This window comes from Diabrotica undecimpunctata, chromosome 7 (genome assembly GCF_040954645.1).
Source record: "Diabrotica undecimpunctata isolate CICGRU chromosome 7, icDiaUnde3, whole genome shotgun sequence".
NCBI lineage: Eukaryota > Metazoa > Arthropoda > Insecta > Coleoptera > Chrysomelidae > Diabrotica > Diabrotica undecimpunctata.
Window position 1 is genome coordinate 7021648 of NC_092809.1, and position 23553 is coordinate 7045200.

The 23553-nt window shown below is 34.0% G+C and overlaps 1 protein-coding gene across 1 annotated transcript; it reads left to right on the forward strand.

The window, feature by feature from the left end:
- Positions 1–107: 107 nt before the first annotated feature.
- On the forward strand, positions 108–19249 carry LOC140444937 (uncharacterized). The gene is made up of 6 exons (XM_072536644.1): positions 108–261; positions 395–515; positions 1704–2001; positions 7422–7880; positions 15698–16094; positions 18979–19249. Exons 3-6 carry the CDS (start codon positions 1903–1905, stop codon positions 19056–19058), a joined length of 1035 nt encoding a protein of 344 aa, XP_072392745.1. The 5' UTR covers positions 108–261; positions 395–515; positions 1704–1902; the 3' UTR covers positions 19059–19249.
- Positions 19250–23553: the final 4304 nt, after the last annotated feature.

Sequence of the window (23553 nt, forward strand, 5' to 3'; positions counted from 1 at the left end):
TTTTTAAATCTTTAACCCAAGGATTATATGAATTTATGTCAAGTAAATTATGACCAATCTGTTTTGTTTTTGTTTTTGTTTAATTTATATTTAAAAATTTGTATTACCATTTTAAAAACGACACCTATTCGCGAATTATAAAAATATTTGTTAATTGACAGGTATGTCCAATAATTCTGACATTTCTAGATTAAAATTTCCATTTGGAAAAGTTCTAAAAACAGCACATGTTTTCTAGAAGTAAACTATATAAATTATGGGGTAAATATGCACCTTTGTTTAAAATATTTGTCAGAAATAAATTATTGTTTCTTGAAAATCAAGCAGTTTTGTACATTAAGGTTATGAGATTATGATTTTCAAATGTTTCATAATATGGTTTTTCTCTTTTTAGCATAGAGGATTCTGAAGTGAAAAAATTATATATTCGTCTACCAGTTAAAAGACGAGACGTAGACGAATTTATCATTCGAGACTTGCATCCAAATATAATTCAAGTCCATCTTCCCAGACAAGTAAGTGAAAATTGTTATAATTTTATTACAAGGAATTTATATTTTTATTTTTCTAGTTCCTGGAAAAGGAAAATAGTACAAGACTTTTTGAAGCAATACTTCTATACTAGTGTTGTATTTTTTTTTCAATTGACTTGTAGCATTAATTTTAAAAACAGTAATTTCTTATTAAAATAATTATAACTTTGATGTTCCTTCAACATGGCCAATTTTTAATTCTTTGTTAGCCTTTTTTGATGGCTATTCTAAATAACAGGAAAGTTTATTGGACTGAAATTAATGATTCTATGGAATACCCTTAATACATATTTAATGTTTCCAGATACCTTCACATTCCAATACTTTATCTGGAATGTGAGTTTATATTTGTTGTGTAATACCAACAAAAATATAGAAGCTTTTTAGGGTGTATTCGTTGTTTATCCAGTACTATTCACTATTTTTCAATCTTTTAACAAAGTATGGTATTTGTCTTAAATTTAAAGGTGGTCAATGTTAAAGAAATTCAAACTAGCATATTTGTACAAAAAACTGTACACTAGGTAGTGCTTTAGTAGTGCTCATCACATTAAAATTTTATTGGTGTGCTATTTTCAATGCTACTTTAAATATAGTATTTGTATCCCTCATTAATCTAAATTGTAAGCTTTGGTTTAATTATTTTTGTTTGGTATAGTAATGAATGAACATGTCCAGCAGTAGCAAAGCCTGTGATGCCATAATCGATTAGAAAATGTTGTGAAATTATTTTTAATAAATGGAATAATTTGCACTTAAGCTGAACGATAGAAGTTCCCAAAGGAAAATTTGTATACTGATCAAATCTCTCCCCAATCTGAACTAAAACATATATTATTTTTAATACTAAATATTTCTTGTGTACAGCTTTTACGTTTTACTTTTTACCTAAGTAAACAACATTTAGAGCAAGTATTACTATAACAAAATATTTTGGATTGTTTATTTTTTATTTTTATTATTTGACTAATTTTCATAAAACTGGAATCAACAAAAACACAAAACTACCTCCTCACATTATATAATGTTAGCAACAAAACTTATGGGAAAATTAGCTAGTTTTCTGTACTTTGATGCAGTAAATGATTGATTGTCAATTTGGTGTTTATAAAATGAATTTTTATCAGCTAAAATTTGAAATCGTGAAATATTGATATTATTTATTTTTAGAAATCTGGAAATTGGTGTATAGTTGACTTTGAGAATACAGAAAAATTAAACGAAGCCTTATCCATTTTAAAAAAGAAAAAGATAGAGAACAAGCTCATCAAAATTAAACTATACAAACAGGGTAACAAACAAAAGAAAGAGAAGAAGCCAACAGACTACTCCACAAGTTCTTTGGAGAGTTTGTTGAAGTAAGCAAAGTATGCCTCCCCAATTTTTAGGTAATCCTTTTGACCAGGGTGAGTGGGGACCTGATGACTTTGATGTAGATGATGATTGGATTTCATTTAATAATGAAGCGGTGAGTTAATAATTTTATTCAATGTTTTATCTGAAAGCCGTTTTATCTATAAACAAATCATGTTTCTTCTATTTGGGATTTGAGTGTTATTTTGATGAGAAGCTTACTTTCTGTGACCACATAAACTCTATTTCAATAAAGACATCTAAACTTCTTAGTTTTGTTACTAGGTATTGCAAGTATTTCTCCATTAATTCAAAAAGATTAAAGCATTGTTGCTTAGTTAGAACTATTTTGGAATTATGTTCACATATTTGGTCACTCTACTTTTAGAAAGAGTCCAGCATAAATTTTTGAGATATTGTGCTTACAATGTCGACACTACTATTGAAAATCATGATTATTCCCATATAAAACAACAATTATCTTTATCCTCACTCAAGAATCGTCGTGATATGTCAGGGCTAGATATATGGATTTATTGATTGTCCAAACCTGTTAAGCCAGATTAACTTAAATGTTTTACATCAAGCTCTATGTTACCACAATGTTTTTAATATTCCTTTCCACAGAACAACCTATGGTATCCACAACCCATTGGATAGATACATGGGGCTATTAAATGTTCTCTTTTAATCCTAACTGTGATATTGTATATTGTAATTTAAACTTTTAAATGGAGTTATCCCGTGTACTAAATAAATAAATAAATCTAATATATCATATGTTTCAACAGAAGACATGTTAGATTTAATATGCTTTGTGGTTATTTGTTAATTTATATCTGAAACAAAATGGTAGAATTATTATTCCTAACTGCACAGTGACTCAAAATCTGGACTCTAGACTGGAATGAAGCGCCATTCACATTTGACTCATAACTTAACTGTGTGAACTTTACCAGTTAAAGGTTACTCTTAATAGAGAGAGGAAATTGGTGAAACTTTGTAAAAATGAGTTGATAAGTGGTTTATTTTGTGGACTAGTGTGCAACACTCAGCAGAAATTTGGTAGTTCAAATTTCAATCATGGATGCAAAAAAGAGGTAACTGACTGTAAGATGACACTCATTCATCACCAGTTGGATGTTGGCACACTAAATGTCTCGTTACACTTGTGCAAGAAAAAATATCCCCAAAACAATTTGGTAATATTTGTGGGCATTCATTGGGTTTCATTTTTATTTATTTATTTATTTCAACTGTAGAACCATTTACACAGAAACAAGTAAACAGTTAAAATTTGTACATTAAAACAGTATATCAAATCACAAAAGTTAAAAAAATATATATAAAAACAAAATATCACATATGTAAATTAATAATTAGATTCTTAAGTTGCCTTTTGAAAGTATTAATGTTTGGCCAGAAAGGATCCAATAGGAGGTCATTGCAAGAGATGAGCATTCTCGACAAGGGAAAATGACGAGCATAATCAGTCCTATAAAAGGAATATAAAAGAGTGCAGTGTGTCGAGTTCTATGTATTGTGTTTGAGTATACATTGGCTAATAACGGGGGACAATTAATAACATTGTTTAGAATTTTAAACAAAAATAACATATTATCAGCTCTCAACCTGCGGTTTTTCAATGTAGCAATGTTAAATTGAGACATTCTTATAGAATAATCTATCTAAAAGCTAAAGATCTTAGAAACTTCCTCTGAACGCTCTCCAATCCTTCAATGTATACTTGATGAAATGGGGACCAAACAACAGAGCAGTATTCAAGACCTGAGCGTACCAGAGAGCAATACAATATTTTGCATACAATAGGTGAGAGATCATGACTGTTACGATAAATAAAACCAAGATTACGAAATCGTGTTTCCTTAATTTTAAGAAAATGGCTTCTAAATATCAATGCACAATCCAATAATACACCCAAATCTATTATCTCAGTAACTGAATCCAAGAGTACATTGTTAAGAACATATCTATTAGCTATTAGATTATTTATATGACCAAAAGAAATACAAGAACATTTAGTTGGATTTAAGCTTAAACCATTTTGTTTTGACCATAAACATATATTATTTACATTATCTTGCAGGAGATCTCTATTTGATTTATTACGTATACAATGAAATAACTTAAGATCATCAGCAAATAGCAGGAAGCCTGAGTTTTTGATAGCCTTAACAATATCGTTAATGAACAAGTTAAAAAGCAAGGGAAAAATGAAATTCTTTTGAAATATAATTGTTAATACGAACTTGCTGTGTACGTCCCATCAGAAAACTTTTAATCCAATTAACAATGGGGTCACCAAAGCCAGGTGCATGAAGTTTGTGGACCACAAGATTATGATTAACTTGGTCAAAGGCCTTTGAGAAATCAGTGTAAACGCTGTCGTAAAATTTTATTCTCAAATGCAGGCAACAAGTATTGTTGGTAATTGACAAGGTTTGTTACTGTTGACTTCCCGTTAGAAAATCCATGTTGTTCATCAATAATTATGTTAAGCCCAGGTGAGATTTATCGATACCAATTTATCAAGAAGTTTCGGGATTGCTGATTGAATAGTTATACCTCTATAATTGTTAACACACTCGCGATTGTCAGAGTTATAGATAGGTGTAAGAAAACTATTTTTTAAATATTGTGGAAATACACATGATGACAATGATAAATTGAAAATTTGCTGAAAAGTTTACAAAGGGAAAAAATACAGTTCTTAATAAGTGCTGCAGGTATACCATCAGACCCTGAAGAATATGTAGTTTTTAAACTTATAATCCCCTCGAAAACATCAGTCAAACTAAACTTCAGAGTCTGAAAATCCACACTATAGTCCAATTTAAAATTAGGTACATTATACTCACTATCATTATATGTACCTGAAAAATAACTGGCAAAAAGATTAACTATTTCATCACCATTCTGAGCTATTACATCCCCACCTTTAATAGACATTACATTAGGATAAGCACTAGACCCACGTGTAGTACTAACATACCTCCAAAAAGAGTGGGGATTACTTGAAAGATTTGCTTGAATATTCTCTAAATAGTTCTTATAACATACTGCTTGTAATGATTTACATCTTTCCATTAACACCGAAAATTCCTCATATGAGTTGCCTGATGCTTTAAAATTCCTGTGAGCTATTTTTTCTGTATGACAAGCTCAATTAATTCTCGCGAAAACCAAACTGGAAAGTTTAATGATTTAAACTGTGTGATAGGAACAAACATATTGATGGCATCATATAAAATATGGTAAAAATTTTCTAAGCAGCAATTTATATCTGATTCATCTTATACTTTGTTCCAAGGAATTGAGGCTAAATATTCATTTAAACCTTGATAATTACATTTTTTTAAATCATGATACAAGACATCATATTTAAGAAACAAATTTAAATTTTCTGCATGTAACAATATAGTATAAGCTGAATGATGTTGCGAATTATTCAATGGAATATCAGTTGAAATCGACACAACTGCATCCCTCTGAGTACAGAAAACTAGATCTAAAAATTTATTATTAAGGTTAGGCAAAGAATTTACTTGAGACATTGTGAAAATTGTGCAAGTACAAATAATATTTGCTGGAGAGTGATGCGGACACTCAACTGTAACACCATTACTAAGATTATCTCAGGATGCTTCAGGTAGGTTGTAATGGCCACAAATACAGAATTTACAATCACTGAATCTATCCGCTAAGTCCAACATACAGGTGGAATGCTCCTCATATACTGACCCAGATGAACGTGGAGGAAAGTACACTGCACCAATGACTAACTTTTTTGTGCCACACATTACCTGTGTAAAAACGTGTTCCACAGAGGAATCGATAGGTCTAACCAACATTGAATCGAGGCGCTTGTGGACAACAATAAGAACACCACCACCCTGAGCCTTTAAACTAGTTTGAGGGTCCCTGTCATGTCTATACACATTAAAGTCACTCAATTCCAATTCAGCATCTAAGATTCTAGGTGTAAGCCATGTTTCAATAATAATAATAACATCATAACTAGAGGGACTCACAGCATGTCTGAAATTCTGAAGTTTACTGCACATACCGCCAACATTCTGAAAATATAAGCTCAATGATCGGTTTTTGAATTATTGGATTTACTGACAATGATTGTGGGTACCCCATTAAAGTACTTGATCTTCAAATCATTCTCACCCTGTGTTCGGTTGTCTTATAGTAATATTTTTCAGTAGTTTTACTATTTCAAAAATATAGAGTAATAATGTGCTATATTAACTGAATTATATATTTCCATCATTTCTGTCGAGCATGTCTGTGATGCTTGTCCATCATCATCATCATCACTGGCTCGATAATTCTTTTTGGGTCTTGGTCTGTTCCAGGATTCTTCTCCATTCTGATCTGTTTCGTGCTTTTTGTCTCCAGTTTTTTTTTAAGGTTGTTATATCATTTTCTATTTGTTCTAAGTATCTCAGCTTCGGTCTTCCTCTTGTTCTTTTTCCTATTGGCATCTGTTTGAATATTTTGTTTGGTATTTCGCCTTCTTCCATTCTTTCTACATGTCCTATCCAACGCAGTCGTCCTATTTTAATGAATATTATAATATCCGGATCCTGGTATATTTTGTATAGTTCAGAGTTGTATCTTCTTCGCCATATTCCGTTTTCTTTTGTGCCCTTATATATGTGTCGCAAGATTTTTCTTTCGAAGGTGGCTAACAACGTTCCTCTCTTTTAGTGAGTGTCCAGGTTTCTGAGCCGTATGTGAGTACCGGTCTTATTAAGGTTTTATATATTTGGCATTTTGTTTGTCTTGCGACGTTATCTGATCTTAGTTGGCTAATTAAGCCATGGTAACATTTATTTGCAATAAATACTGGCCTCTTAGCTTCCTCCGCAACGTTTTTATCAAACGTGACTAGGGATCCCAAGTATATAAAGTTTTTACCTCCTCAATGTTATATTCTCATATTGTTATATTTTGTGGCTGCCTTATTTCTGCGTTTTGACTTACCTGTATATATTTTGTTTTGGTCTGATTGATTTTAAGACCACTATTTTGTGCAGCTCGTTCTATTTGGTTGTATGCCTCTATCATTTCTCTTCTTGACCTTGCGATTATGTCAACATCATCTGCAAATGCTAGTATTTGCACGCTTTTATTAATGATTGTTCTTCGTGTATTGACTGTTGTGTCCCTTAGTATTTTCTCGAGTACGATGTTGAACAAGATGCATGATAGAGCGTCTCCCTGGCGTAGTCCCTTTTTCACATCTATTGTTTCCGTTAATTCATTTTGTATCCGGATTCTACTTTCTACTTTTAGAGATTCTTTTATCAGTTCTATTAGTTGTGTTGGTATATTAAATTCTTTCATTGCTTTTATTATGAATTCTCGGTTTATATTGTCATATGCGCTTTCATTATTCAATCAAAATTTGTTTAAAGTTATTGTATATTATCTCTCGATTTAAAATGAAGCTTCATCATGAATTTCATACTTTTATTTATGGTTCATTACATTGAATTGTAGGGTAGGGAATTTGGATTCATTGTACCTGATGGAATGCACATTAATGAAGACGATGACGACGGATACTCTGTAGGTTCAAATGACGAGTTCGGGGAAGAAGAATTCTTTGAAGTTGAAGAAGAAACAGACTCTAATCTAGCACTAGATGGACACGAAGAGTCACACAGTCCTCCCGTTATCTACAGCATGTGTGAGCATGAATGTGAATTTTTTGTAGAAGTAGATGATCCTAATGAGTCACTCAGTATTTCTATCTACACGATGTCTGAGGATAAACGTGACTATATTGTAGAAATAGATGATCCTAATAAGTCACCCAGTCTTTCTATCTACACCTTGTCTGAGGATGATAATTATGATTATAACTTAGTACTAGATGAACCTGAAGAATCGAATAGCCCTTCCCAAAGCTTCGCGGAAGCCGCCTCAAGGCACCTTGAGGTCGCTGTTATAGATAAGGTAAACCCATATTGCAAGGTCACTGCTGACCAGGCAAACCTTATCAAATGCAGCCTGGTGGAGGAAGTGGACAGAACAATCTTGTCCACCTCCAGCAGCCATGTAAAAGCGCCCACATTTAACTCGTGGACTTACTCTGGTGAGATCATCAGAGTAATCTGTGATGACGATGGGGCGCTTGCATGGCTGCAAAACGTTATTGCTAAACTCAAACCGTGGGAGGATGCGTCACTGGCAGTTGTCAGTCAGGATAAGCTCCCGAAGCTTACCAAAGCCTCTCTATGGATCCCGGAGGATGGTACTACCACTGCTGATGACTCAGAACGAGTGCTGCAGAGGCTAACGGGGCAAAATCCTGACATGACAATTGCGAGATGGTGCACCTTCCACAATAAAGTAAAAAGAGATCCTAATGGACACCTGTTCGTCTTCGGAATCGGAGGCGAGGACATGGCTGTCCTTAGGAAAAGAGAAATGAGGCTGAGCTACGCGTTCACCTCATTGACTCTAAAAGCAAGCTCCAACGAAGAGGAGGGTTCCTCGTCGGAACCAGGGACCTCAGACAGTCGGCAGCCGAAGTCGGCCACTGCGACTGATGCATCCATGGTCCCATTGGAGGGAGACGATCAGATGGTGGTCGACGAACGCTGCAGAGGAGGCACCGAAACGGCTAAGGCTGTCCCTTCCTCAACCGAGGAGGCAATGGATGCCTAAAAAGAAGCAGAACGACACCTAAGCCGTATTATTCAATGCAACCTCCAACACAAAAAGGTGGCAACGGCGACACTATACCGCCGCGTTGATATAACGGAGGATGCAATAGCATTAATCTTTTTTTTTTCGTCTTTGTAGAGGGGGGTCTGAAATCTTAAAAATAAAAAGACATCTCAGTCCAGAACGCCGCCTGACTAACTTTAGTGCAGGATTCGTTCTTCGTACTCCCGGCGATAGTTCCCGAGTTACTTTAAAATGCCGTCTCGTCGCCGAGTCTACGCCGAACGCCTACCTGCTAAACCAGACCCTCCTCTGTCATCCAGCGATCCGGAAGCGGAATGGCCGCTGTAAGGCCGGCATCACTTCCGAAGCACTACCTTTATTCATTAATTCTCCATTAATACACATCCACACTCTATTCATCAGCAAGGAGGCTCTCTGTCTCGTTCCAGGTAGCGCGTAGAAGACACTCATCGCTCCTAGTTCGGCATCATTCCCAGATGGGCATTTCCTCCTTCCCCACAGTCTAACTCACGCATTCTAACTCATACAGTGTAACCCACTTTTCTAGCTTCATCTTTCAGCATCATTCACTCTTACCTTTAGCGTTGGTCCAGCTGTCTTTCTTCCCCTTCCTTTTTCTTGATTACTGCACGGATATAGCTGTGTATGTTAGTCCAACTTATTTTATTTTCAATTATTCTCTCAATCATTTCTCTCACTGTAACAAAATTCACACCTGTCTCTCTCTCCATTCTGTTTCTTTCCACTATCCATCTGCTGCAATCTAACATCGTATGTGTCACAGTGTCGGAGTATCCACAGTATCGGCATTCATCTGTATCAGCCTTTCCGATCCTATAGCATTAATCTAAGAACCTTGGATAATGTAAGACCAAAATAAATGGTCAAATTTTCAGCTTACCAAGCAACTAACAACCGGGAACAGCCATATATGTTCCCAGGAAAATCAAACCCTATCCTATAGCGCAGTTTTGCACCTCAGACGTAACTGAGGTTAAAGTTAAATGCCCATGGTGAAAGGGCAAAAATAGAGAATTGATACTAGTGTCGGTCTACCTCCCCTCAGATGCAGCTACCCTGCCACCAACAGAAAAGAAAGAAGATCTGGTAGACCATTGTCTCAGTCACAAGGTAGAACTCATTATCAGCTGCAATTCGAACTCTCATTATCTAGACTAGTACATCAGAGGTATAGACGCTCGAGGTAAGTCTCTTTATGACTATATTAGAAAAGATTTGTATATCTTAAATAAGGACACGGATTTTACCTTTATTATTGTTCGTAGCCAAACAGTCATAGATATCACTCTAGCAACAGTTGAAATATTGAATAAAATTCAGAACTGGCAGGTATCAGGGACATCTCTATGTCTGACCATCGCTAGGAGGAAGGATCTAGAACTCTATAACCGACTCTTCAAAGTATCTGTCCAAACCATAAACTATGCTTATAAAAAAACTTGTCCGATAAATATGGTCCAGGAAAGTCGCAAAACCAACTCTTGGTGTTGCACTGAACTGAAACACCTTAGGAAGACAGTAAGAGCAGCTTTTAATAGAGCAAAATGCACCAAACTCAAAGATGCTTGCGATTCTTATCAATCAAACCTCAGAGAGTTTAAGAAAGTCTGCAGACAAAAACAAAGAGCTGCTTGGAGAGCTTACTGTGAGGAAGTCGAAGATTATCCGTGGGTTTCCAAGCTACAAAAAGCGCTCTCAAAATATTCACATCGGAATGTAAAAGAAGGAAGATGGAAGCATAACTGCCAACCTTTGTGAAAGTGCTGAGGTCCTGATGAAAACACACTTCCCCGGTTCTAGCGCCTCAACAGCACCGAACTGGACGGAATAAACAATCATGCTCTCACTGAATGACTGGCATCTCGCCAGAAGAATGATTAGTGAGGAAAAGGTAAAATGGGCCATATGAAGCTTCACCCCTTTTAAGTCACCAGAGCCTAACGGCGTATATCCAGCCTTACTACGATGGGGACTTGATATCTTTCTGTCGCACCTTGTGGAAATCTTCAGAGCCTCCTTGTCTGTAAGATATATTCCTAGAAAGTGGAGAGAGATGTTCATACCAGATAGGATAGAATACACCCTACCAAAGGCTTTCCGACCAATTAGCCTAACACCGTTTTTCTTGAAAACGAAGGAAAAGTTATGCAAGAGGTGCATAAAGGATGCAGTTCTGGTTCATAACCCACTTCACCCAAATCAACATGCATATACTTTGAGAAGATCTACCAATTCTGCACTGCATCAAATAGTGGGAAGATTTGAAAGATCGTTGGATAATAAAGAATCTATTCGTCCTTTGAGAACAAACTATGTGAGAGATTACAAGTTGCTCTCAGACTAATAGAAACATGGTGTAAGAAACACTCACTATCTATAAATCTGAAGAAGACATCCCCAGTTCTCATCATCAGAAAAAGAAGAATCTCGGGCTTAATACACCCAAGGATTCTAAACTGACGATATAAACTTTTCTGAAGAGGTGAAACACCTTGGTATTACCCTGGACAGGAAGTTAACATCGAACTCTCTTCTAGATGTTAGAGCTAAAAGAGCATATATTGCCTATAAGCAGCGTCGACGAACGGTCAGAAGCACCTGGGGCCTTTCGCCCAGGGTGATCGCCTGGATCTGCACTACTGTTGCTTTTGCTTTGGTACCAAAAGTGCTATAGGCAACAGCGATCAACAGGTTAAACCATATTCAGCGGATGGCTTGCTAAATATAACGTAAAGAATATATATTACTGAATAGATAGGAAACTGTGTAGGTTATTTCTGGACAATGCGCCATCTGGCGGCCTTAGGAAAGCAACATCTTTTTAAAAAATCTTCTCGTAATTCTTCAAATATAAAGATTAATTTTGAGGGTTTGACTACAAAAATAAAACAAACGTTGGTTCTTTTTCTACTTTATTTTTTTTTTATAAACATTAATTACATCTATTTAAATGTAGTTGGTTAAACAGTGGCTATTCTGTAGTTTCTATAAATTATATCTAATACATTATCAAAAATTTTCTATTAATATCGTCGGTGTAGATGTAGAACAAAGTGGTAAAATTTCTTCACATATTGATTGAGAAGTTGATGGCATAACAATGCTAACCTGTTCAGTTTCTCTTAATTCTCTTTGCTCCGTTCTAGAATTCTCTGTAGGGGACTTATACACTTTAGCAGAAGAAGCTGTAAAAAAACATGTACTTAATACCTATTATTTACATTTCTTGGTAACACTATGAAAACATCCAGATTTCTATGAAGATATAATTTATGACATAACTAATAAAACCCACCTTCCCTCCTGCAAGCAGTATTGGGAAACAGAGAAGGAATAGCATCACATTTCAAGGTGGACTTATATCTCGATCCAACATAGCGGGCTTCTGGTCCAAAATGAATTGTGCAAATGCGGTATGACTTTCGGACCCTGTCCATAGGCTTCACCTTCAAGTCTTCTCTGCCAATTTTATTAATCCAAATATCATAAAGCTAAAAAATAAATAGTTTGTTTTTAATATTTTCTGTGAAATAATGTTACACAGTATGTTTCTAGAGGTGCTTTACAAAAGGACAAATAAACAAAAGTGTTGTAGAAAAAGTTCTTAAAACATTGAAGAATAACCAAATTTTTAATGACGATAATTTTACTTCCTACAGTGTGACCCATTTAGATTGGAAACACGTCTATAAAATTTGAAGTTGTTAACTGATTTTAATCAAATTTTTTTTTAATGTCATGTAATAAAATGTCTATTGCGGGACAAAATATGAAATATTTAGTTAAATTTTCAGGGCATTCTACGATACTTTTTCTTCGTCGAAAATGGAGAATTTGTATTAGCGATTTTTTTATTAAAAAAATTTCTACGCCACTGGATTTAGAGTGGCTTCAAATAGTTATGACAAAAATTTCATTTAAATATATTTATTAATAACGAAGTTATGACAACTTAAAATTTTAAAACTCACTAAGCTATGAGTCAAAAAAGAACACCCTGTATCAACAGATAACCATAAAACTAATTATTTTTCAAATAATTTTAATAATAAACCACTACTAGCCAAAAAATGTTTAAAATAGCATAAAAATTTAATGCACATAATTTAAGTAACGCACTTATATTATTATTAACCTTATATGCTACAACTTAAATCTCAGTTGCCATGACAACGATATTACTGTTTGACATTATTTGTGTCATACAAATTTCAGTGCTAGCATAAATGTATGCATAATATCTGCAACAATATTTACTTCAAATTCTTTTAATAATATTTTGTGTCATGGCTGCAAGATTAAGTTTGAGAGAAAAAATTGAAATTATACGTCTTTTGGGAGATAACGATAGAAGTGCCAGGGAAGTTTGTACAATATTTAATGACAGACATGTGGATCGTCCTAATATTAGCTGCGGTACGGTAAACAAAATAAATAGAATATTTAATGAATATGGTGCAGTATCAAAACTAATTTTAAAAAATAACCCGTTACAAAGAAGAAGAGGAAATGATCAAATCATTTTAGATCATTTCAGAAATAACCCTAATGCCAGTTTAAGGAATGCCAGTTTATATTTGAATGTGCCTCGAGAGAGTACTCGGCGATGTCTTAAGGTAAATAATATTAAACCTTTAAAACCAAAATTCTTACACACATTACAAGAAGGCGACGAAGCAAAACGTTTAGAATATTGTTTATGGGCCCAAGGGGAATATTTAAACAATATAAATTTTCTAAAAAACGTGTTGTTTACCGACGAAGCCACTTTCACTACAAATGGAGTAGTATCATCACAGAATTGTCGCTATTGGACAGCAGATAATCCCCATTGGGTAATAAACTGTAAAAGCCAGTGTTCTCAAAAAATCAATGTCTGGTGTGGTATACTGAACGAGCGAGTTATTGGTCCTTTCTTTTTTGAAGAAAACTTGAACTCACAGAACTTTTTAGAATTTTTAAACACCGACTTGTGGGATGCTATTCATGAGCTCCCAATTAATGAACGATTAAATTTGTATATTCAGTTAGATGGTTGTTCTGTTCATTACGCCAGAACCGTGAAGCACTGGCTAAATAAAAATTTTCCGAACCGTTGGATAGGCCGGGGTAGTCCGTTGATAGATTGGCCACCCAGATCTCCAGATCTCACAATTTTAGACTTCTTTCTCTGGGGAGTTATCAAACAAAAAGTTTACCAAACCCGTCCAAGAGACGTAAAAGAACTTCGTGCAAGAATTCGACAGGCATGTGCAGAAATTACTCCCCAACAACTAAGAAATGTAATTAGAAATATTCATAAACGCTACGACAAATGTATCCAATTAGATGGTGGATTGGTAGAGGCAACTAGGATTTAAACTAAAATTATGTTTCCATGTTTCTGTTAATACAGAGTGTTTTTTTTTAACGTTAATACAGAGTGTTTTTTCTTAGTGAGTTTTAAAATTTTAAGTTGTCATAATTATTGTTGTTATTAATTAATATATATTAATGAAATTTTTGTAATAGCTATTTGAAGCCACTCTAAATCCAGTGGCGTAGAAATTTTTTTAATAAAAAAATCGCTAATACAAATTCTCCATTTTCGACGAAGAAAAAGTATCGTAGAATGCCCTGAAAATTTAACTAAATATTTCATATTTTGTCCCGCAATAGACATTTTATTACATGACATTAAAAAAAAATTTGATTAAAATCAGTTAACAACTTCAAATTTTATAGACGTGTTTCCAATCTAAATGGGTCACACTGTATAAAACTTTTACCTAATTCTATATCGGCAACAATTCTAATACACATCATAACGTGAAAGCAAAGAAGTTTGGGACAACATCGAACATTTTAAGGCAATTATTAAAAAATAAATAAAATCTTATATCAGCATTTTCTACTTACCGCCCTATCTTTTGGAAAAATATGCATTTGAGCATCCTTATTGTAATTATTACAATCATTAACGCCACAGTTAAAAACCATAAATATTTAAATATGATGGCAAAAAAGCAAACAATTATTTAATCGCAAATAATACAACTCGAAACACTGTGTCGAAACCACAATAAAAATGGCGTACTTGTTTTGTTGGTTGCGGTATTGCGCAGTCACGAAGCTTTGCTACGAATACGAATGCTACGCCCTCTGGTGTCCTTACGAAATACAAATTTTAGAGGACTGTCACTCCCATAAGAGATACCCGGGCATGGAGGTGGCGTTGTTGAGAATAATGAGATTGCTCTTAGCGGGTGCAAACTTTGATATAGGAATACGACAATTGAGATGTCGTTTCTAACGGGGAGAGCTTGATGCGCTCGCTACCACTTCTACAGTCAGGTTGCGATTCAATTAAACCTAAGTTTGTTTTCGACAGACCGTACAAAATCGAAACAAAACAGCATATGGAGTCAAACGTGGCAAATGCGTATTGCATAGAACTGGCTGGTATTTTCATAGCCGGAAAAGAGATAACCCGAAAAGGTATAGCCGGTAAAACCATAATAATCTACACGGTCAGCAGACAAGCGCTACTAACCTATATAGACAACGTGTCACATCAGGGTTAGCAATGGAGTGTCATAAGTCACTAATTCAAGCCTAAGATGGTAACATCATCCTTAATCTCTTAGGACCGGGTGATCTTTTTGCTTGGTCTACAATCATCGCGGAAATTGTCAAATGTCACTCACACGCAAACCGTGAAAAGATGCGAAGAAGAGCAAGGATGTAGACTTACTAGGGTAACACTAAGGAACCTTGAAAAGTTAAAATCAAGGAAGTACTCGGGAATGAAAAATTATCGGGAAAAACCTACACTTGACAGTTGGTTTTTTAAATGGTCATTGTCAACTGAACAAACACCTCCACACACTGGGTCTAGTAGACATACTTCTAAGCAGGAAGTGCGAACGAGAAGACGAAACTGTCGAGCATGTCTGTGATGCATGTCAATAATTCAATCAAAATGTGTTTTAAGTTTTTGTGTGTTATATATCAATGTAAAATATAAATGCTTCATTAATATCGTCATTTTATTTATGATTCAATACATTGAATTACAGGGTAGGGAATTTGGATTTATTATAACTGATGTAAGGCACGTGAACGACGACGATGACGACGGGTACTATTTAGGTTCAAATGACGAGTTCGACTTCGGTGAAGAAGAATACCTTGAGGTCGAAGAAGAAACAGACTCTAATCCACCAGTAGATGAACATGAAGAGTCACAAAGTCCTTCCATCATATACAGCATGTCTGAAGATGAATATGACTATAATGTAGAACTAGACGATCCTGATGAGTCACGCAGTCTTTCTATGTACACCATGTCTGAGGATGATTATTATGATTATAATGTAGTACTAGGTGAACCTGAAGCCTCACGCAGTCCTTCTATTTTTACCATGTCTGAGGACGACGATTGTGATGTTCCGTCTGACTGTTTCAGTTATGGTTGTAAGTATATATTTGATCAAAATACTTTCTATTTACTTATTTTTGAATTACTATTAAGTAATAAGCTGCCAATTAAATGTCAGTGGAAACAAAACCTTAAGGTCTGGTTTTAAGATAATTCGTCAACGCCAATGATATGAAGGCATCTCAAGACACGATGATCAAACTAAAGGGCCAGTCTATCTCACCTGTAAAACAGATTGAAGAGCCAGTCTGTCCAATCTGATACATGCTTCTTTACAATATCCATTAAGTTAAACTTCTTCATAGTCATTATATTATCTGTACTTGTTTCTTTTTCGTATATCTTGGCATTTTTAAAATATATTAATGAAAAAATAAATAATCCAAAACACAAAATACTGACCTGAACGAAAACGATCACTTCACTCTTTGACACTTCAAAAGGATGACCAACATGGAAGTTTTACGTCAAATGTTCATAATTCGCGTAATCGATTGCATAACAACGAATCAAACGTAGGTTGCAAATAGACTGCTTATGTATATACTGCTACAATATTTTTGTGTTTAATCACGGAACTACGACTTTTTTTGTCATATCCAACTTAATGCGTTAGAAAGAAATCGAAAAACTGTGACGCACTGAAAGAGCTCTGAGAAGAACTGTAGTACCTTACAGGCCTTCTTTTTTTTTCGTTAATTAAATTAAAGTGTTAATTTGATTAACGTAACTAGCTAGTCCGCTGTTATCACTTTTAGTTTGTTTAATTTTTGGATATTACCATAATGAGGACATATTCCATATTTGGCACATTTCCTCTATCACTTTTTTACTGTACTTTTTTGGGCTCACCGATTCAGTTTTTTCTAATGCTAGGGAGTTAAATATCTTAAAAGCAAGTGATCCCCTTGTAGATCCTAGCATCCATTATGTGGATTATGAATGTTGCTTAAACCTCGATGTGAAAGAAGCAAATAGCAAAAAGTTGGTTTATGATTAGTTGTTTTATGATTTTCGGAATGGGGATTACATTGCGCTTAACAACTTCCTTGCTTCCATAGACTGGCAGGTATGTTTGGTTAATGTTGCTACAAAATTATTCTATGAAGTTCTCTCTATAGGAATTGCTTACTTTGTGCCATTGAAGAACTATAGAACTTCAACTTTTCCCAAGTGGTTCTATACTGATCTTAGAAGACTGACTCTGGAGAAAAAACATGCTCACTATATTTATGTTAATAATCGTTCTGATGATGACTATATTAGATTTTCCCACCTAAGAGCTGAATGTAAACAACTGCCTGAAATTTGCTTCAGCAGCTATATTAAAGGTATAGATACTGGCCTAAGAAATGATCCAGTCATTTTGGAAGTACATCAATGATAAGCGATCTAGTCATAACCTTTTATAATTCCTTATTTTATTAAGTCCAATCTGTAACAAATGATCAAGACATAGCTAATTTATTTATGAACTTCTTCCAAACTGTGTATTCACCAAATAACAACAACCTTTACGTGCCTATCCATCCATTAAATAGCAACTTTAGTACAAATATTTGTCCTTCTAAGATTACCATGACTGACATTTTTAATTGCATAAATGAGCTGCCCAATAAGCTTACTGCTAGCCCAGGTGGAGTGTCGAAATTTTTATTAAAAAAGTGTGTCTGTACCCTTGTAATGTCATTTGTGATATTGTTTAATAAATCTCTCAAAACATGGTTTTCATAGCAGAACATCCACTGCAACAAATTTGGTTTGCTATAAATCTGATATCTGAATACGAAAGACCGTAAACAGGTGGATGCAGTATACACAGATTTTCCAAAGCATTTGATCGTGTAGATAACCAAATACTTTTTGGTAAATTAATTAATGTAGGCTTTCATGTCAGGTTTGTTGAATGGATTAAAAACTCTACATCTGGGAGAAGTCAAAGGGTCAAGATATATTGTCATCTGTCTGATAGTACCTCAGTAACATCTGGAGTTCCTTAAGGAGGACACACTTCTCCTTTTATTTTTAATATCTTCGTTAACGACATCACTTCCTGTTTCCTAAATAGCAAATGTCTAATGTTGGCAGATGACTTAAAATTTGGAAAGTTATAAATAGCTTAAAATATCAAGGCTTGCTACAAAATGACTTAGACAGACTACAAAATTGGTGCAATCACAACACTTAAATGTAAAAAAATGTTGTTTTATAAGTTTTTTTCGTAAAGTCAATAGAATTGGAACAAACTATACTAATAATAATCAGCCACTGAATTATGTTTCTTCTATGTTTCTTGCCTATGTTTCTATTCGGGATTTGGGTGTTATTTTCGATGAGAAGCTTACTTTCTGTGACTACATAAACTCTATTTCAATAAAGGCATCTAAACTTCATCGTTTCGTTACTAGGAATTGCAAGTATTTCTACATTTATTCAACAAGATTAGTGTATTGTTGCTTAGTAGAACTATTTTGAAATACTGTTCAGTTATTTGGTCACCCTATTTTCAGAACAATATTGATACCATAGAAAGAGTCCAGCATAAATTTTTGAGATATTAATTATCTTTACCCTCACTCAAGAACCGTCGTGATATGTCGGGAGCTATATTTATATATAGGATTATACATGGATTTATTGATTGTCCAAACCTGTTAAGCTAGATTAACTTTAATGTTCCCCATCAAGCACTACAATGTTTTACCACAATGTTTTCAATATTCCTTTCCACAGAACAACCTATGGTATTCACAACCCATTGGATATATATATATATATATATATATATATATATATATATTGATTGTATATTATAAGTAATTTCAAGTTTTGAATCCTAACTGTGATATTATATATTGTAATTTAAACTGTTAATGCAACTGCCAAACAAATTCATTAATTTTATAATTTTTTTAACAGCAGAAGAAATCCTTCATACAAAAGAAGATAGTCCTAAAGTAGCAGAGTCAAATTCCAGTACTGATTCAACCAACTGTTAAGGTATCAGGCATATTATCTTTCTCTCAATTTTTGTATGTGGTCTTTAAATTATTTAAATTACCATATAAATAATTTTGTTTTAAATGTTGAACTTTTTTTTGTATTATATCCCAGATAATCTTATAACGTTATAGTTGTTATCTTTATTTTGTACCGAATTATATTAATAAAAACTATTTTCTTAATCAAATTTTGCATTTATTATCAATGTTGTGAGATAAAAGCTTTTTATTTTCATCATTCTACCACAATTTTACAATTATTTCGCATTCTCCGACCCTTCCTATTCACATTTCAACCCCACTCCATTAGAAATACAGACATGGACGAATTCGTGCACCCTCTAATGACTAAACATCAGGTGGACCCTGGTCTACCTGGCCTTTCGGCATACGACCGTTAGCTAACCATTACCCCTACGAGTCTGACACCGTTTGAGGGTGGCGTGATTACATAAAGTAACACGGGGCTCCACCCTCCCCGTAGTACCTGTGTTGCGGTACGCACATCATCCGTTATCTCCCGCGGCTTGACTGCGGCTAACCGTTTAGGAACCGGTAAGACAGCTTCCCCGTACGAAAAACAACCGCAAGTGAAAGCCTGGAAATACCACGAGTGTGTGTGTAGCAGCAGTTTTGGTAAGACTTTTTATAAACTTGATTTGCCATAATCTGTATAACCTAATTTATTTTGAACCAGTCCTAATGTACACCCTTTTTTTGCATGGACTTTTAGTAACATTTCTAATATAGGGCGCATTTGTGTTTTCAATGATATAATAATACTAATTACTTAATCATCATCAGTTGTTTTGAGTCCACTGCTGGACATAGGCCTCCCGTAAATAATTCCAATGCATTCTATCTTGAGCACCCTGAATCCAGTTGTGCTGAATGCGTTGATGTCATCTGACCACCTTGTTCGAGGACGTCCTCGATTACGATAAGCATCGTGTCTAGGTCTCCATTCCAGAATTTTCTTCGTCCACCTTCCATTTTTAATCTGGCAACATGCCCCGCCCAGTTCCATTTCAATGTTGTAATCCTTTGAACTGCGTCAGTAACATCAGTAACCTGCGTCAGTAAGTAATTACTTAATACACATTAAAAACACGTTAGTTTATACAAACTGCTGATAGATTAGGCGGGATCTGTAGAAATTCAGACCATAATGGACATTTTCCATAGGAAGCTATTTTTTTGCCGAAATCCCTTCAGGATGTGCCCAATATCGATAATCACGATATGCGCCAGTCGCAAACCCTGTGCTAAATTTTTTATTTAACAAAATCTGAAAACAATTGAAAATTTCTCGTTTTTTTGCTCCTATTTTCGTTTATAATTCGGAAAATATTGATCCCAGAGAAAAAATTATAAGAAGTTAAAAGTTTCGTTATTCAATTTTACACAATATTTCGTTAGCTAGAAATTGAAAATTTAATGTTTATTGTTGAAAAAATAGCAATTATTGGAAAAAAAAAGTACAAAAAATGAAGTTAATCCTTTAAATGTTTTCGACTTTCTAAACTTGGCTTACCAGCTCCATATACCGCCTAGAAAAACTTTTTAATATGTTTAAAACGTGTGCTAAATTTTGTTAAGATCGGTCGGATAGGTTTTGCATAATAATTTTGCAATCCAGCCTACTGGAAAAAAATCGCAAATTTATAGTAGGCCCTAAATAAGGCTCTCAGATAGTTGCAAATTTTTTTACATATAAAGGAAGGCTCAAACTTTCAAACGCTTTTTGTAAAATTCAAATCGGTTCACTAGGAGAGCCTAGAAAATTTTTTAAAGTTCTAAATATTTTTTAGGCTTATAAACAAATTGAATAACTTTATAGCTTTAAACATATCCTTCCAAAAAAAGAAAAAGACTAAAAAAAATTATTGAAGATTTAGTCAAAATAAAGTATATTTATGAAAAAAAAAAGTTTATTTTTTTTTCGTTCGCCTTTGTTTTAACAACTTAAATTATTTATTAACAATTTATAAATACATATTTGTTTACTAAAAGTAACAATTTACTTCAATGTATAAATTGCAAGCTCAAAAAAAATGCATGAAGAAAAAATGCAATTACTTGTTTAACATATAAGTGTTTATTGCAAATTTCGCAATTTGCAATTAAAAATGTTATTTGAAAATATGATATTTGAAATCCTTGTCGTCCGAGACATCAATTCAAAAAAAAAGAGCAAAATTGGTTAACAAGAAGCCAAGATAATGCAATTTTTAGCGCGCGCTATGATTTTGAACTCGCCGATTCACATTTCGAGTGAATGTCCCCCACCACCACCTCTCATGCATTCCGAGCGACAGTTTACGCGAAAACGGTTTTTTATTTGTCTTTTTTATGAATGTTGGCACGAAGCGCATTACGTAAAACTTTTCATATAAAAAGTACTTGACAAGACGAGGGTATTTGTTTAAAAACGAGCCCTCTATCACTTATGGTTACACGGCAAATGTATGCCAACTTTGACCTTCAATATCTCGGCAACCAGTAAGCCGAATGTATCTTTTTTTTAAGAAGCTTCTTTTCATTTTCTTTAAATGTGTAAATTTTGAAATTGATATGTTTAAAGCTCGTAAAGTTATTCAATTTGTTTATAAGCCTAATATATTTAAAATATGTTTAAATATGTTTAAAACTTTAAAAAAATTTCTAGGCTCTCCTAGTGAACCGTTTTGAATTTTACAAAAAGCGTTTGAAAGTTTGAGCCTTCCTTTATGTGTAAAAAAATTTGCAACTATCTGAGGGCCTTATTTAGGGCCTACTATAAATTTGAAAATTTGTGATTTTTTTCCAGTAGGCTGGATTGCAAAATTTTTATGCAAAAACCTATCCGACCGATCTTAACAAAATTTAGCACACGTTTTAAACATATTAAAAGGTTTTTTTAGGCGGAATATGGAGCTTGTAAGTCAAGTTTAGAAAGTCGAAAACATTTAAAGAATTAACTTCATTTTTTTGTAATTTTTTTTCCAATTATTGCTATGTTTTCAACAATAAACATTAAATTTTCAATTTCTAGCTAACGAAATATTGTGTAAAATTGAATAACAAAACTTTTAACTTCTTATAATTTTTTCTCTGGGATCAATATTTTCCGAATTATAAACGAAAATAGGAGTAAAAAAATGAGAAATTTTCAATTGTTTTCAGATTTTGTTAAATAAAAAATTTAGCACAGGGTTTGCGACTGGCGCATATCGTGATTATCGATATTGGGCACATCCTGAAGGGATTCCAGCAAAAAAATAGCTTCCTATGGAAAATGTCCAATTCAAAACAGATCCCGCCTAGACTATGAGTTGTTATGAAGAATATATTATTATCCTGGCATATTTTATGACTACATGATTGGATTTTTATTCTTAGGAAACATGTCTATCAACAAGGTTCTCAAACTCGTTCGTTAAAATTATTGTATTTAAACAGCGATTCAAACACAACCGAACGAAGTCATTCGAGTTCGGACATGTCCCAATCGATTTCGGTAAATCAGAGAATCATTAAAAGGAATCGGTGTTCAGTGTGAACAGTGAATAGAACGTAGCGAACGAATTCGTTGGGAAGTACTGTTTTTAATACTAATTTATTCACAAATTAGTTTGGGAGTGTTATTTGTTGTGTAGTCCTGAGAACTTGTTTGCGTAAATAATTTTGCAATATGGAATATACGAATGAAAAGGTCCTTCAAATAATCAAATTATATAGAAACGAAGTCGAAATTGTATAAAATAAACAAAAAAACTGATGCCTGGAACAAAATTCCTACTGATATGAATTGTTATGTCTCTGAAGTAAAAGATTCCTTCGCTTCTGGCATCACTGGACCTAAATTGTCAGTGTTAAATCAATTAACAAGGCATCATCTCCTCTTTTTTTCTCTCTTTTGTACAAAAATTGAACATCACACTCCCTTCTTCGTTTTTTTTTTTTTTTCGAAAAGTCCTGCAATAACTATAAAACTGGCAGCGCTAATGATTACATCTTCATCTGTATCCGATATTGCGGACGGAATGACCAAGCGAACACATACAAATTCGTTCGTTCGTTAGTGTTCCCTTTAATTCATATTCATCTTTACACATTATCAATAACTTCCGGGGTAATTCTATTAACTTTCTTTCTAATTCAGTCCTACAACTTCTGTAGATTTTGAGGTTTATCTACACAAAAATTTGATTTTAATATGTCTATCAAACATCACTCTAAAACGCACTTTCGCCCATATAGACTCTACTCATACGAGCCCCTTCCCATATCAGTTGGCCCAACGTTAGATTGATAAGAAAATTAAATTTTAGAGAACAAAAATAAAAGCGCAGCGTAAATTTTAGAAGTTTTAATGCATCGAACATTTTTGAATTTCCTTTTTAATGACATCCACAACTCTTCGAGGCATAGTTTTTACCAAGCTCTGACAAGATTCTAATGTAAACAAATCCCAAATTTCTTGCAATGATTCCTTCAATTCGTTGACTGA

Bases quoted from the DNA above. Each gene is read 5' to 3' on its own strand.
- LOC140444937 (XM_072536644.1), top strand. From the start codon at position 1,903: ATGCCTCCCCAATTTTTAGGTAATCCTTTTGACCAGGGTGAGTGGGGA. The intron at 2,002-7,421 runs GTGAGTTAATAA...ATTGAATTGTAG, and splicing joins TTTCATTTAATAATGAAGCG to GGTAGGGAATTTGGATTCAT. The intron at 7,881-15,697 runs GTAAACCCATAT...ATTGAATTACAG, and splicing joins AGGTCGCTGTTATAGATAAG to GGTAGGGAATTTGGATTTAT.